Below are 15220 nucleotides of genomic sequence, written 5' to 3'. Positions count from 1 at the left end.
GTTATTTTCAGAGGATTGGGGAGCTCAGCTAGGATGTTCTTCCTTTCTGTTTCCTGTGTACTGGAATGTGTGGGGCAGAGCAGTTTTCATCCTGAAAACACAGAGGGAGACATAAACCTCCCCACTGAATGCTGGAATCAAAGGAACAATTGCCATCCCTTCCCCTCCCCTTCTCCCCTCTAGCATTTAATTAATTTTAGTGAAATGGAACATATATGCGTTATGCATTCAGCGAATGTCTTATTTGGCCCTCAGTGAAAGGGCTTGGAATGCCTTTTAATCAGTAGCAGCAGCCTGAGGGGCCTGAGCAGCTGGCCAGAGCAGGGGCGGGGTGGACTCTGTAAAGGCCTCATAGAGCCACCCCCCCCCCAGCTCCCGCATTTCCTCAATGAAGGGCTTTGGGGGGCATTGAATAGCAGCACCATGAACGGCAGAGCCTTTGTTGTGTGTGTGTGTGTGTGTGTGTGTGTGTGTGTGTGTGTCTGTCTATCTATCTATCTATCTATCTATCTATCTATCTATCATATTTCTTGGCTGCCTTTCAGGGCAGAAGCCCTCCCAAGGCAGCTCACAGCAATAAAATACATAAAAACAGTTAAAATATTAAAAGTGATAAAAATAATAAAACAATAAAAGCCAACAATAAAACCAACAACGATGTTAATTAATTTGTTGTATTTTTATCCCGCTCCTCCTGGAGCGGCGTACAGTCAATGAACAAAGAAGACAGTCCCTGCCCGCAGGTTTACAATCTTCCCTCGTTTTTTTTTTCGATTCCCTCATTTGCCTTCCCTTGTCCTTTACTCTTTCTCCTCCTTTCCATTTCTTTCTGCTGCCCATTTTCCTCTCTTTTTTCCCTCTCCCCCTTTTAATCTTCCCTCCTCCTTCCTTTAGTCCTCTCTTTTTTTCTTCCTATTCCCTTTCCCTTCCCTCTTGCTTGTCTCACTTTCCTTACTCTCCTTTTCCTAGATTCGCAGAACAGATGTAAGGAAGGAAGATATATTTGTGTATGTGTAAGTGAGAATTTTTGTGATGTGTGATGGACAGTCCTATATAGGTTTCCTCAGAAATAATTTCCACTGAAGTCAGTGGAGAACTACTGGAAGTACAAGCTGGGTTTCGAAGAGGCAGAGGAACTAGAGATCAAATCACCAACATTTGCTGGATCATGGAGAAAGCAAGAGAATTCCAGAAAAAGGTCTATTTCTACTTCATTGACTATGCACACAAGCCTTTGATTGTGTGGATCACAACAAACTGTGGCAAATTCTGAAAGAGATGGGAGTACCAGACCACCTTATCTGTCTCCTGAGAAACCTGTAGGAGGGTCAAGAACCAACAGTAAGAACCAGATATGGAACAACCGATTGGTTCAAAATTGGGAAAGGAGTACGACAAGGCTGCATATTGTCACCCTGCTTATTGAACTTATATGCAGAGTACATCATGAGAAACGCCGGGCTGGATGAATCACAGGTCGGAATTAAGATTGCTGGGAGAATTATCAACAACCTCAGATACACAGACGATACCACCCTAATGGCAGAAAGCGAAAAAGATCTGAAGAGCCTCTTGTTGAGGGTGAAAGTGGAGAGTGCAAAAGCTGGTCTGAAACTCAACATTAAAAAAACTAAGATCATGGCATCTGGCCCCATCACTTCCTGGCATATAGAAGGGGAAGAAATGGAAGCAGTGACAGATTTTATTTTCTTGGGCTCCAAGATCACCGCAGACGGTGACTGTAGCCATGAAATTAAAAGACGCTTGCTCCTTGGGAGGAAAGCTGTGGCAAACCTAGACAGCATAGTAAGAAGCATAGACATCACCTTGCCGACAAAAGTTCGTATAATCAAAGCTATGGTTTTCCCAGTAGTATGGCCGTGAGAGCTGGACTATAAGGAAGGCTGAGCGCCGAAGAATCGATGCTTTCGAACTGTGGTGCTGGAGAAGACTCTTACGAGTCCCCTGGACTGCAAGGAGGTCTAATCAGTCCATCCTAAAGGAAATCAACCCTGAGTGCTCATTGGAAGGACAGATACTGAAGCTGAAGCTCAAATATTTTGGCCACCTAATGCGAAGAGAAAAGTCACTGGAAAAGACCCTGATGCTGGGAAAGATTGCAGGCAAAAGGAGAAGGGGACGGCAGAGGATGAGATGGCTAGATAGCATCACTGATGCAATGAACTTAAGCACGTCCGGGAGAGAGCGGAGGACAGGAAGGCCTGGCGTGCTATGTTCCATGGGGTCACGAAGAGTCGGACACGACTGAACGACTGAAGAACAACAAGCATGCATAAGCGTGCAGCCTTTGGAAGGAAAGAAGGGTGGGGGATAGATGAAGGCAGGGATTGATATGGGTGGAAAGAGGGAGAGTTGGGTTGCTCTCTACCAAGAGGTGGACTATGACTCAGCCTCACCAGTTTGTCTTCTTGGAAGTGGGTATTGTGTTGGAGCAGAAAGCTGAGTTCAAAGTGATGTTCTGCTTTGGGCGTTAGACTCCCCACCTCTGTCTTGTATTCAGATTCTTGGACAAGTTACTTGACCCTCAGCCTTACCAGTTCACCTTCTGTGAAATGGATATTTTGTGACTGGCCATACCTACTATGGCACCCGTTTTGTGAATGGGCTTGTCCTCCCATGGCAGTCACTTTGTGACAGCATCAGTGACACATTCTCTCAATTCAAAATATGCCTATGGTCCCAAAAAGTCTGGGACCCCTAGCTTATGGCATGAGAGAGAGGAGGAACATTTATTTATCTTGAGAGAGAGGAGGGACATACTAGTTTTCATGCAGATGGTATCAAATTGATAAAAAATACTGGGAGGTATATAGACTTTTGCCCTTAATGTTGGCACTTCTGATTCTGCAATGAACAATAACAAGCAACCAGAGGTCCTTAGTTTGTCTTATATGAAATGGATGATCATTCTAAGTATTATAATTAGTGTCTCCCTGATACAGTGCTCTAGTATACTGTAGTATTCAACAGTATTTAACAATTTAAACCCAAGCCTTTCCCCTACCATGACATTTCAGAAGTAGATCAGACAGGATGAGGTAAACCACTTCTTGTGCAATATCTATTTTGGCCTTTAATGAATTCCACTCTTTGGCTGTTAATCCAGAACCTTTTCTCCAGATGCTAGCATTTGGTATTGGTTAAACTGGGAGTAGGAAGGAATCTCAATAACTGCTGATCCAGAGCTTCCCCTCTCATATTTGCAAACACAATGTTGAAGTTTTAGAGGTGGAGACAAAGAGGAGGACAGGAACTAAATCACATGATGATGCTTGCTTGGCAAGTGTTTGAGGTCTGAGTAGAGAAACCAACTGCTTACTATTTTGGGTGAATGAGGTTAGCTGTTACTGCAAGCAGCTTCTTGAAAGAATCTATCCATCTGTCAGTGTGCACAATTGTGGATAGAGGCTCAGCCCTCTCAAGTCCCTTACTATGTGTGTGCACATAGGGGAGGGAAGACATTTCTATGTCTGAACGTAGCACTGATAAGGCATGTTTTTTGTCAGAAGTTCACTGATTTTGATCTTCAGGCGTCAGCTCTCCTAGATGTGTCTGCCTCTGGTGTCTACTTGACCCCAGCGTGAGCTCAGACTCAAGCTGCAAACTGGCATCCAAGAATAAGGGATCAACAGAACATTGCAAGAAATCTAAACTGGCCCTTCTCTGAGGAATAAACGGTTGTCTACAAGCCCAAGGAGTTATTTTGGTCTTGGGATTTTCTCCAGCATGTTGGACAAAACCAAAACTCTCCAGCCCACTTATGGTGGGATTGTGCCATTTGCAGAGATTGTATCAAAGGAAGGAAAGAATGTAGGCTTGGGTCAGGATTCTTACCACAGCTTGCGGGAAGGTTTGTAAGCTCTGTCCTCCATTCTTAATGGCTTCGATATTAAATCTATTGGGGGGTCTTCCAGTGTGTTATAGGTATGCCTACTGAATTAGTGTTGGTAAGGCTTTACTGCTTCTGTGCCTTTCAATTGGTCCCGTTTATTCCATTTTATGAAGGACACTTGTAAGCCAGGGTATGAATTATTCTGTGAGAAATTTTACAGCAAATGTGGACAGTGATGTGGGATGGAAGTTTTTTCAGTGCTTTATTTTTCCATAGAAAAATTTCCATTTCATAGCTTCATTAGTAAAAGTGAATGTATGCCAATTTTAATACAATATTAGGCACGTTTGGCACTTTCAAAGTTCTTGTTAATGTTTTTCAGGTGATTGTATTTACCAAATATGTGAGAGAATACATATATGTCATTGAAATGCCTTTCAGGTGGATTGTCTGCCTAGTTGAGTGGTGCTTTGTCTGCCCAGTTAAGGGGTGTTCAACCAGTTGTACTCCCCCTGAAAGATCAGGCACACAGCTTGGTGATGCTTCTGGATCCATCATTGTCACTTGAGGCCTGGGTGGCCACGGTGACCAAGAGTGCTTTTTATCAGCTTAGGTTGATATACCACTTGCAACCCTCTCTGGACAGAGATCACCTGGTTACAGTTGTTCACACACTGGGTAATCTCCCAGTTGGATTACTGCATTGCATTGTACATGGACTACTTTTGAAGACATTGTAGAAACTTCAGTTAGTTCAAAACAGAGCTGCTAGTTTACTAACTGGGACTGGCTGATATGATCATATGATGCCAGCACTTCATCAGTTGCACTGGCTTTCAGTCCGTTTCCAAGTCCAGTTCAAAGTGATGGTGTTGACCTTTATAGCCCTAAACAGCCTTTGGACCAGAGTATCTAAAAGAATGTTTCCTCCCACATGTATCTTGGGAGGCCTTCTTCTCTGTTCCCCTGCCAAAGGAAGCTAGGCGGGGTGGCTACAAGAGAGAGGGCCTTCTGGTACCCCACTCATGAATACCCTCTCCAAAGAGGTTTGCCTGCCATCTATGTTGTTATCTTTTGGGTGCCAGGCAAAGGCCTTTATTTTCTCCCAGGCATTTTAGAGACCTTGTTCTAGATTTTTTTTGGCTGTTTCTAGTGATTCCTTCGCTGTTTGTGGTTTTGTATCATATTGTATTTTATTCTGTTAAATATTTGTATTATATTTTAACTGTTTGTATGGCATTTTAGTCTTTTAACTGTTTGTAATCTGCCCAGAGAACATTGGTTATTGGGTGGATTTTTTTAAAAATAAAAAAATAAATGTCTCAGAGTGAAATGGAAGTAATAAATAATGACAGCGAATCTAAAAGTGCCCCAGAAACCTTAGTGGAAGAGAGGTGAACTCTGCTGAAATAGATGAGTGGTTGTCAGCATATCATACACATTTCCTTGGGTTGCTAAAAGTAATTAGTGTGTAAAGCTTATTTCAGTAACTTTGTTTCCCCCCCTCTTAAATTTCAAGAATGTAAGGGAAGTACATGCTATTGTCTTTAAATTTTTACAAGTGTTCCAATAAAAATGTTGATATAATAGAACATTTAAATCACATTAAGTGTGCTATAAATCCACCACCTCCTTCCTGTGCATGCACCAGGTCATTGCTGACCCCTAGAGGGACGCCGCTTACGGTGGCATTTTCATGGCAGACTATAGTGGGGTGGTTTGACATTGCCTTCCCCAGTCGTGACTACCTTTCCCGCAGCAAGCTGGGTACTCATTTTACCGATCTCGGAAGGATGGAGGGCTGAGTCGACCTGAGCCGGCTACCCGAGACCCAGCTTCCGCTGGGATCGAACTCAGGTCGTGGGGAGAGTTTCGGTTGCAATACTGCCACCTACCACTCTGTGCCACATGAGGCTCAATAATTCCACCACCCCCCCGCCCCAATATTTCAGGTCAAATACTTGTGGTATATTGGGTTAAAAAAATTAACATCGGGCACTTTTTAAAGCTTTGTTTACTAAATAGAAGTAAAATAAACATGCTAAATTAGATCTCTGTACAGCAGGGATGGGCAGCTTGTGGCCCTCCAGATGTTTTGGCCTATGACTCCCATCAGCTCTAGCCAGCATAGACAATGGTGAAGGAAGATGGGAGTTGTAGGCCAAAACATCTGGAGGGGCTCAAGTTGCCCACCTCTGCTCTACAGCATAAGAACATTTTCCGATACAAAGTGAAAATTTCCCTATGCAAATGACCCTAACCTAATTTGCACTGGCAAATTTTCCAATTCAAAATTTTCCAGAAAACCCACATCACTGAATGTGGGAGGCATTAGTTTTCAGAAGGCCTTCTCTTTCAGCAGTGCAAGGAGTAGTTATGGTACACAGTGCTTTCATTTTATAAGGGGGGCAGAAAAGTAAGCTATTTATGATCAATGGATATACAGTATGAATATTTATGTGATGCTATACCAATATGGTGGTCCATGTTCTTGGATAGCTAATGGGAAAAAAAGATGAGGATATAATCCAGGAAAGGAATATTGTAAATGGGGGGAATTCTAGGATATTTGTTTGAAGAAGAGAAAGATGGGTGACATTAGGGGCAAGGAAGTGGATGTAAGGAAATCAGGGTGGCAATCAAAAGGGGTCATATTAGGAGAGATAGTGAGGATGTCTATGTAAAGAAGTCTAAGATGCTACTGTATGGGAAGGCTGGCAGTAAATTTATTGGAATGATGAAGGGAATTGATTTGAAGGTGAAGAAACAATGCTTTAGAAATGGCTTTTGGACAGACTTGCTTTAGGAAGTATTGAGAGAGATAATTGGCAAACAATGTAGCTACAGTTATCCATGCTCTGATAACTTCTCGTCTGGATAACTGCAATGTGTTATACGTGGGGCTGCCTTTGAAAATGGTCTGGAAACTTCAGCTGGTCCAAAATAGGGCAGCAATATTGTTAACAGGGACTGGCCAATGAGCTTCTATTACGCCAGTACTTTTCCAGCTGCGCTGGCTGCCATTCCATTTCCAGGCCCGATTCAAAGTGCTGGTATTAACATTCAGAGCCCTTAATGGCTGAGGGCCAGGTTATCTGAAGGATCGCCTCCTCCCATATGTGCCTGCCCGGACCTTAAGATCATTGTCAGCAGCCCTTCTCCGTGAGCCCCTGCCAAAGGAAGTGAGGCGGCTGGCTACTAGGAGGAGAGCTTTTTCTGTTGTGGCACTCCAGCTATGGAATGAGCTCCCTAGTGAGGTTCGCCTGGCACCTACATTGTATTCTTTCTGGTGCCAGGTGAAGACCTTTTTTATTTTCCCAGGCATTTAAGCATTTTAGCTTTCTAGACTTTTAGCTTTGCTGTTTTAAATCTGTATTTGTATTCAGGTTGTATTGTTATTTTAATGTTTATATATTTTATATTGTTTTATTGTGTGCTCTTTGGTTTTAATTTTTGTGAGCCGCCAAGAGAGCTTCGGCTATTGGGCGGCATAGAAAATAGATAGATAGATAGATAGATAGATAGATAGGCGAATCTTTCATCAGCTGGGTTTACACTGTAGATCTAAGATGATGGTTGGTTCCACTGCATACATGCCTGTTCCTTCCCGAGGGCGCATTTTAAGTGTTTAAATCTTCTTTAATTACTATTGCCATGTTTGAAACATTCATCTTACCAGAGAAGACATGCAATGCTCACTGAGAAAGCAGACTTCTTCAGTGTAACTGATGCCTGTTTTACTGTGGAGTTCAATAAGGACTATTCCCCACGCCCCCTGTTTTGGCCCATACAGTAATTTAAAATTAAACCAGAAAAATGCCACCGATCTTTGCAGTGAGAACTTTTGTGTGAATGAGATTCCCAGATATCAGTTCTAGATAAGTGGTAATATCTAGTTTAAAGTTTATTTTAACATTTGTGAATATTGCATATAAATACCATATCCATTCAGTAGGTGCATCTTTTCCTTCTTCCCCCTCTCCCGACAACAGGAATAAGTGGAAGCAAAGTTGCTTACCATTAAAAGAGGCTGCTGCTGCTGTTTGAGACATGCTTCAGGATACTGAGCTGGTTTATGATTATACTAGTATAGTGCCAGGGTGTAATAAACAGTACAAGAGAGATGTAGGTAAGTTCAAAGTGTAGCATGATGAGGTAGTCCATGAGTTTCCATGCCAGAGGGGTATAGATGGGAGACGTGGAGAGGAATGAAGACAGGAATGAAGACAAGACAGGAATGAAAGCTGGAATCTGGGTGCAAGATGAGGAGGGCAAAGATGTAGCACAGAGGTGGGCAATTTGTGCCCACCAGATGTTTTGGCCTACAAATCCCATCATCATTTACCATTGGGTATGCTTATTAGGACTGATGGGAATGGTAGGACAAAACACCTGGAGGGCTACAAGTTATCTACCCCTGATGTAGCGGAAGGCCAGGCAGCAGGTTGGGACTGGTTTTGAAGTAACTAAAAAGCAGAAATGTCCTCAGAACTATATAGCTGGGGTCAAGACTGGTAGCATTTGCTTTTCATGTAGTGTTCCAGAATCAAAATGCACAACTACACCACTGTGATTTCCAAAATCAAAGTGGTATGTAGTCGTGGACCTGACAAAGGGCAGTGTTCAGCAGTAGAAAGTAATTGGGATACTTCAGGCTAGCCTTCCTGAACCTGGTGCCCTCCAGATGTTTTGGAGTACAACTCTCATAATCTACAGCCAGGCTGCCATTCACACCAACACTTCTGGGGGGCACCAGGTTGGGGAAGGATGGTTTAGGCACAAACAAGGGATAAGTATCCATATGGAAATAGGCCTGATGATTAGGAGCCAAGAACCCTCTCTTCTTGCGAATGCAAGGCTCTGGGGAAAAAGAGGAAACTAAAGAAAAGGATTTGTATAATGATAGCACAAATCATAGACAGCCAACCACGTTTTCCAAGATCCATTGTTAAGGGCAGACTTTATGAGGCACAAGGATTCTTATGTTCCAATCCTGGATAGCTCCCAAAGCAAGGAAACACTTAGGTGATTCAAGCCTATAGTGGGCCTGTTGCACTCCAGTAGACTCATTGGTGCTGTTTGCTTTACCTTGCAATCCTATTATGCCAGCTGTGCAAAGGCAGATGTTGTGAGCTCTGTGGAAATAGATTGTGCTGCACTCTAGGAAGTTGCAGAGTTCATGTATGGAGAGTGGGGTTACAAATGGCTGATGACTGACTTTTGGTGACAGAGGGCTACTGAACCATGTAGCAGTGATGTGATTTTCTTACCATTCCATTTTTATGTAGTGCAATCGTCTGGCTTTGCCTTATAGCTTAACTCTTCTTATGATGATCTCTTCTTACTTTTCCTCCAGGGAGACTATTTTCTGTCTATAATTCCTCTGCTATACTCTGTTGGAGTGTTTAAACAAAAGTTTAATAAATATACTTTGTCAGTGAAGGGATGATTGTTATAGCAATGATGAAGCACGTAACATAAATGAAAGAAAGAGGACTTTACTGATTTTTGTGTACATGCTTTGCAGGTCTGATTTGACATATGGGCAGGGTCCCATTTCACTATCCCACTGCATCTCCCTTCATCCCACAGCAGTTGAAGATGGTATCTGTTTAAAGGTGCTAAAGGGTCCCTTATATAAGACTATTGGTGTGTCCCTGCCAGTAAATACTGTATTTACATATTGTTTTCAGTATCTCTTCTTCTCAATTCCACTGTTCTGTAATGAAATGGAGAGCCTAAACCTGGCCTGGGCAGCAGTGTCCTCGTGTTTCCACTTCTGCTGAATGCTGACTCTTTAGTTTTCATCATTTAATAAATCAGTTATAAGGGTTCATTTTCATAGCTCAAATATTTAACATACCTTGTGTAATGTGCATAATTCTGCTTGTGATATTTGTATAGAAGGTAGCCCTTGTGCAAGTCTTGCTAAGTAATGTATTATGTTGCAATTACGCTCTTGTTGAATTGCAGAAAACACATACTACTGTACATGAACTGCTTGCCAGTTTGTGATTATTCTTATGCTGTGAACTCAACTATGCTTGATATCAAGCCTTATCACTCATTACTCATTTTTCTATCAATAACCAAAGAAAAACAAATGCTTCTCACTGTCCTTTGCAAATATTGGATTGAGGGAAAAATACCTCTCTCAAACTCAAACAGCCTGAACTGCTGTCCTTAGTTTTTGGCATAAAAAGGTAAATCTTTGATGTGTGACGAATATTATATATTTATTTCTTTAGATTTCTTCCCTGCTTTTCTATTAAAAAAAAACTGCTGTAGTTTTGTACTGTGGCTTACAGTACGAAAAGGGTCAACTATTTAAGTCAAGCAACACCAATGTAATGTTTTAACATTTCAGCAATAAGCAAATATAAATTAAAATCTAGATGCTACAAAATAGTATAGACCAAATTGAACTCAGACACTTACAGATCACTCTCACCCTACCTGGCACAAAATACTGCCCTGTCACATGTATGGGGCCATATATTAATTGAAACTAAGCCATAACTGGGTAACCACTTTCAAGCAGTTTCAGGGTAAGGGTGTCCATCTTCAATGAAACCAAGTGTTGCAAGCAATGAACGTTCCTAGTACGAGCCCATTTTTTGCAAACTTTTCAAGCATCACTAGCCATTAAGCAGAATTTTGCTGTGACAGCTGAACTGGCAAACAGGGGTTAGTGCTTGCCCTCCAAACCAGAATTGGAAACCCACTTTGAACCATGGCTTCAGATTCTGGTTTGGAGAGCAAATGCTATTTGTGAAAATAACTAGGATGTAAATAAGCAACCTGAGTAGGGAAGAGACGAAGAGTGCATGAATCTGTGGCTCATTCACAAGGATCACCTGAATTAAGACAGTGGCTTAAATCCAAAGTCATCCCTGCACACATTCCAAATCTGCTCCAGAGAATCCAGATTTGGGGGGCATGTGGGTGGGGGGAGAGGGGAAAACTATTCTGCCAATGAGCGGTCAGTGTTGGATACAACCCAGTGTTTGAAACAACCCAGTGTTCGAAACGGAGCATGTTTTATGTTTTAAGAGATGAATTATAAGGTTTGTTTCAACATGTTAGTATTAAGATGAGACTATTTTAAACTAGTCTATTTTTAAAGAATAGAATCTTGGTGTAGCTGAACTTAAAACAACAATAACTGATGACATCCATATTTATCCTGTCTGTTGGCATAAAGCCAAATTTCAAAGTGAGATGCAGCTATCCCAGAGAATGTGCTTCTGGTTGCTTGCAGATGTATGGCTTTCTTGGTGACAATCCCTTGTTGATCATTTTTCTGATCCAATTATTTTCCTGTTCTGGGTTCCCTTGAGCTCACAGGGGTAGCTGGTTGTAAGTTCAAGGCAGGAATATGGATCAAGGCAGGAAGAAAATAAGATCCTAGATAGGATCTTGGTCCTGCTGGCAGGAACTCTGTCTTACTAGGACAATAGGAAGATGTTAGCCCAGCAGGTGGCTAGAGCCAACTGAAGCCTTATAAAGACCTGGTTTGCATCACACAATAGCCCATGGATTAAACAACCCAAGGGCTCTTGTGCACAAGTTGGAGAGAGGTATAGTTTGTTGTTGGGTGAACTGCTGGGTTGTTTAGCCCCTAAAAAACACAGTGCTCCAGTTTCGGACGACACGCTAAGCAACCTACGAAGGAGCCGCTCATGGGTTTCTAAGTAAAAGCAGAAGTGCTGGGTGTGCTGCAGGCAATGCATCTGCTCTCTCCCACTCGTACACAACTGCCCGTGGGTTGTTTAACCCATGGGATGTTGTATCATGCGAACTGGCCAGCGTCTGACTTGTATTGTGGTCAGCTGCACCCCTCCTAGAGAAGCCAAGTTCTGTGAGGCTGAGGTGATAGAGGTTCTGCTGGTAATTCATCCTCTGAGCCAGAGGATGATGGCAGGGCTGTGTCCTCTGGCTAGGAGAGCCCTGAATAAGGCAGTGACTGTCCTATCCCTGAGGAAGTAGCTTATGCTTCGCCCCCATCAGAATCCTCTGCTGCACATTAGAAGGCCTGAGGGCTTGGTGTTTTGACAGTTATCTTTACGCAGATAATGGAGACAGCTATTTGCACAACCTTTTTGTTTTCTGTTGGTTTCTGATTAATTGGAATCATCTATTAACCTTTAAAGCACAATTTTTCAGTAGGGCCAAATATTAAGGCTTGAATGATTTTCTACTTGGTTCCTCAGATGAGCAAAATAAAATGTCTTTCTTTAATACTTCAAACAGTGTGTTAATAAACTTCATATTGTCACTGTTAGGTTCTATTTAGATATAAGGATTTTGTTCAGAATTTTTCAATATTTTGATACTTAACAAAGGAAAGTAACTCTACTGCACTGCTCCCAAGTTTCTGGTCCCTGCCAGATTAAGAGCCACTGCCTTAAAAGCCTACTGTGTGCTCCCTTTGAAGAGGCAACCAGTAAACACCATCCTCTGATTATTTGTTTGATCTTCCTTACCATTATGAAAGCTCAACTGTGTTGTCTTGGCTAAGTCAGGGTCACCATGATAGAGTTTAAGATCAGCTGGTATAAATCTTGCAAATATCCTCAGGTATAAAGATTGTAGATAAATTAAAGTAGGGGTGGGCAACATGCAGCCCGTCATCTCCCAGTGCAGTCCCTGCCACTTCCATTGCACCTTGCTTGTTGTTCAGTTGTTAAGTCGTGTCCGAGTCTTCGTGACCCCATTGACCATAGCACGCCAGGCCTTCCTGTCCTCCGCTCTCTCCCGGAGTGTGCTCAAGTTCATATTCATTGCATCGGTGATGCTATCTAGCCATCTCATCCTCTGCCGTCCCCTTCTCCTTTTGCCTGCAATCTTTCCCAGCATCAGGGTCTTTTCCAGTGACTTTTCTCTTCGCATTAGGTGGCCAAAATATTTGAGCTTCAACTTCAGTATCTGTCCTTCCAATGAGCACTCAGGGTTGATTTCCTTTAAGATGGACTGATTTGACCTCCTTGCAGTCCAGGGGACTTGTAAGAGTCTTCTCCAGCACCACAGTTCAAAAGCATTGATTCTTCGGCGCTCAGCCTTCCTTATAGTCCAGCTCTCACAGCCATACATTACTACTGGGAAAACCATAGCTTTGATTATACGAACTTTTGTCGGCAAGGTGATGTCTCTGCTTCTTACTATGCTGTCTAGGTTTGCCACAGCTTTCCTCCCAAGGAGCAAGCGTCTTTTAATTTCATGGCTACAGTCACCGTCTGCGGTGATTTTGGAGCCCAAGAGAATAAAATCTGTCACTGCTTCCATTTCTTCCCCTCTATTTGCCAGGGATGGGGCCAGATGCCATGATCTTAGTTTTTTTAATGTTGAGTTTCAGACCAGCTTTTGCACTCTCCACTTTCACCCTCAACAAGAGGCTCTTGAGATCCTCTTCGCTTTCTGCCATTAGGGTGGTATCGTCTGCGTATCTGAGGTTGTTGAAAATTCTGCTGGCAATCTTAATTCTGACCTGTGATTCATCCACCCTAGAATAAATGTTTTCTAAAAATTAAATTTAAAAAAAATGGTGTCTGGAGCACTGTGGAGCACCAAAAGGTCAAATTTAGCTTGTTTGTAGTGCTCCAGATGCCATTATTTTCCTAATGCTTTTTTAACAGTCATTTTTCTGGTTGCCTGGCAGACTGCGGCCCACAAGGGGGGCGGGATTCTGGGGGGGGCATTAATGGCCTCCTGAAGTTGCCCACCCCTGCTTGGAACTAGTGGACATATGAAAGTGTTAGATGAAGAGTTACTGGAATGGAGGCCCTATTTCTGTAGAGGACCTAAGATTTTTCAAACAAGAAATAATTGTGTGATACAAAGGTTGTAGCAGTACAGATGCATGAAGCTGTTCCTTTCTGTTCAGCTGTTTTGGATTGATTTGACATATTCACTCTCCTTAGTTTAACAAACAATTCCTGTCAGTATAATGATCCACAGCTGTTACTTTAGTCCTAGCTATTTTCATGCTGTGATAGCTGCTTGAGATACATACGGGATTGTTTAGTACATCATGATTTAATTTAACACAGTTTTCAAAAATGTTTATTGAATTTATGGATATTAAAATTCAATGAAGACCAAACAGAATCCACATCATATTTTAAAAACTTTTATGGCTTCTATACTATTAGGAGAAAAACAGTGGGTCTGACCATATTTTTGGATACTTGTCTGATAAGAGAAGGACTTTTGACCATGCTGTTTGGGGTGAATATCAATAATTGCTGCAGAAAACAATGTAGCCTTTATTTATTGGAGAATATTTAAACCACCTTTTCACTTCCAGATGAGAATGTGCAAGGCAGCTTACACAACTAAAGTAACTAAACAAACAAACAAAATAGGCAGCATCCAACACTGCCTGCACTTCAGCAAGACTGACTGCTAGCACAACGAGAAGCTAGTGGTTCCTAAAGCAACTGGAAATGAACCAAAGTGCTTGTTTCCAGAACAGGGCAAGTTAACAGAGCTCACAGAAGGGATCTCCGCTGACTTGACCCTTTCCAGAAATGAGTGTTTGGGCTCATTTCCAGGGTTACTTTATAAAGCGCTAACTTACTGTTGCTTTGGCAGTTGGTCCTATGGGTGCAACAGAATAAGCGGAGGTACATGGGCAGCATTGGATATGGACCAATATAAACATGTAACCATAATGAAAAGAATAAACTTCAGAGCAACAGATAAAATAACTGAGTAGGAGCCAGAACAACCAAAAATACTGTATTTGAAAAGCAGACACATAGCTGCTGAAAACATAAAGCCTTTAGATTATGGGAGCTAAATGGACCTCCCATGACAAGGAATTGCGGGCCCCACTTGTATCCGTCTATCTACTGTTCTGAATCCAGGCGTGCCAAATTAGAAAGGATCTAAATAATCAGTGTGCTTCAAGACTGCCTAGAGATGACACAACACCATTTGTTCTAGGACCTTGCTCAAAATCTTTTAAGTTTGAGACTGGGTGATAGTTTTCCTAAGCCAATGGATATAAATGTGGCTTCTTTTACCACTGACACCTTCAGAGTTGTTGGATCTGCCCCATTCCTCAATGACAGATTTACCACTTCCAGTCCATATTGACAGTCCAGTCTTGGCAAATGGAAAAAAATACAAAGAGAACGTAATAAAAAGTGAAAATCATGTTTATATACTCTCAGGAACAAAAAAGAACATAATATGGAAAGGGCAACCTCTTGACTGTATTGTTGGATTTATAGCCAAGATTATTAAAAGAATTAATGCTTGTATGTTTATACTTCTGTCACAAGCAAATTTCTACACCCTCACAAAATGTCTGTAACTCCACAGTAGACATTTGTTGGTTTTTCTTCCCCCAGAGGATTTGAG

General features: G+C 42.1%; 1 protein-coding gene across 4 annotated transcripts in view; it reads left to right on the top strand.

Moving 5' to 3' along the window:
- Window positions 1-15220, top strand: part of MRTFA (myocardin related transcription factor A) — a 151365-nt gene that overhangs the window by 68800 nt on the left and 67345 nt on the right. The window contains exon 1 of one of the 4 annotated variants that reach the window (XM_084809910.1): window positions 3659-3871. The exons of the other annotated variants lie outside the window; for them this stretch is intronic. Within the exon in view, the coding sequence (XP_084666036.1) occupies window positions 3748-3871 (124 nt within the window). The 5' untranslated portion in view covers window positions 3659-3747. Of the gene's footprint in view, window positions 1-3658; window positions 3872-15220 lie in introns of those variants that run through there. 4 annotated transcript variants of the gene reach the window in all.

The sequence above is a fragment of the Heloderma suspectum genome, chromosome 7, assembly GCF_057233095.1.
Source record: "Heloderma suspectum isolate Gila_16-S chromosome 7, 16-S_ref, whole genome shotgun sequence".
NCBI lineage: Eukaryota > Metazoa > Chordata > Lepidosauria > Squamata > Helodermatidae > Heloderma > Heloderma suspectum.
The sequence above is the reverse complement of the archived record's forward strand: the minus strand, read 5'-3'. Positions and strand labels throughout refer to the sequence as shown.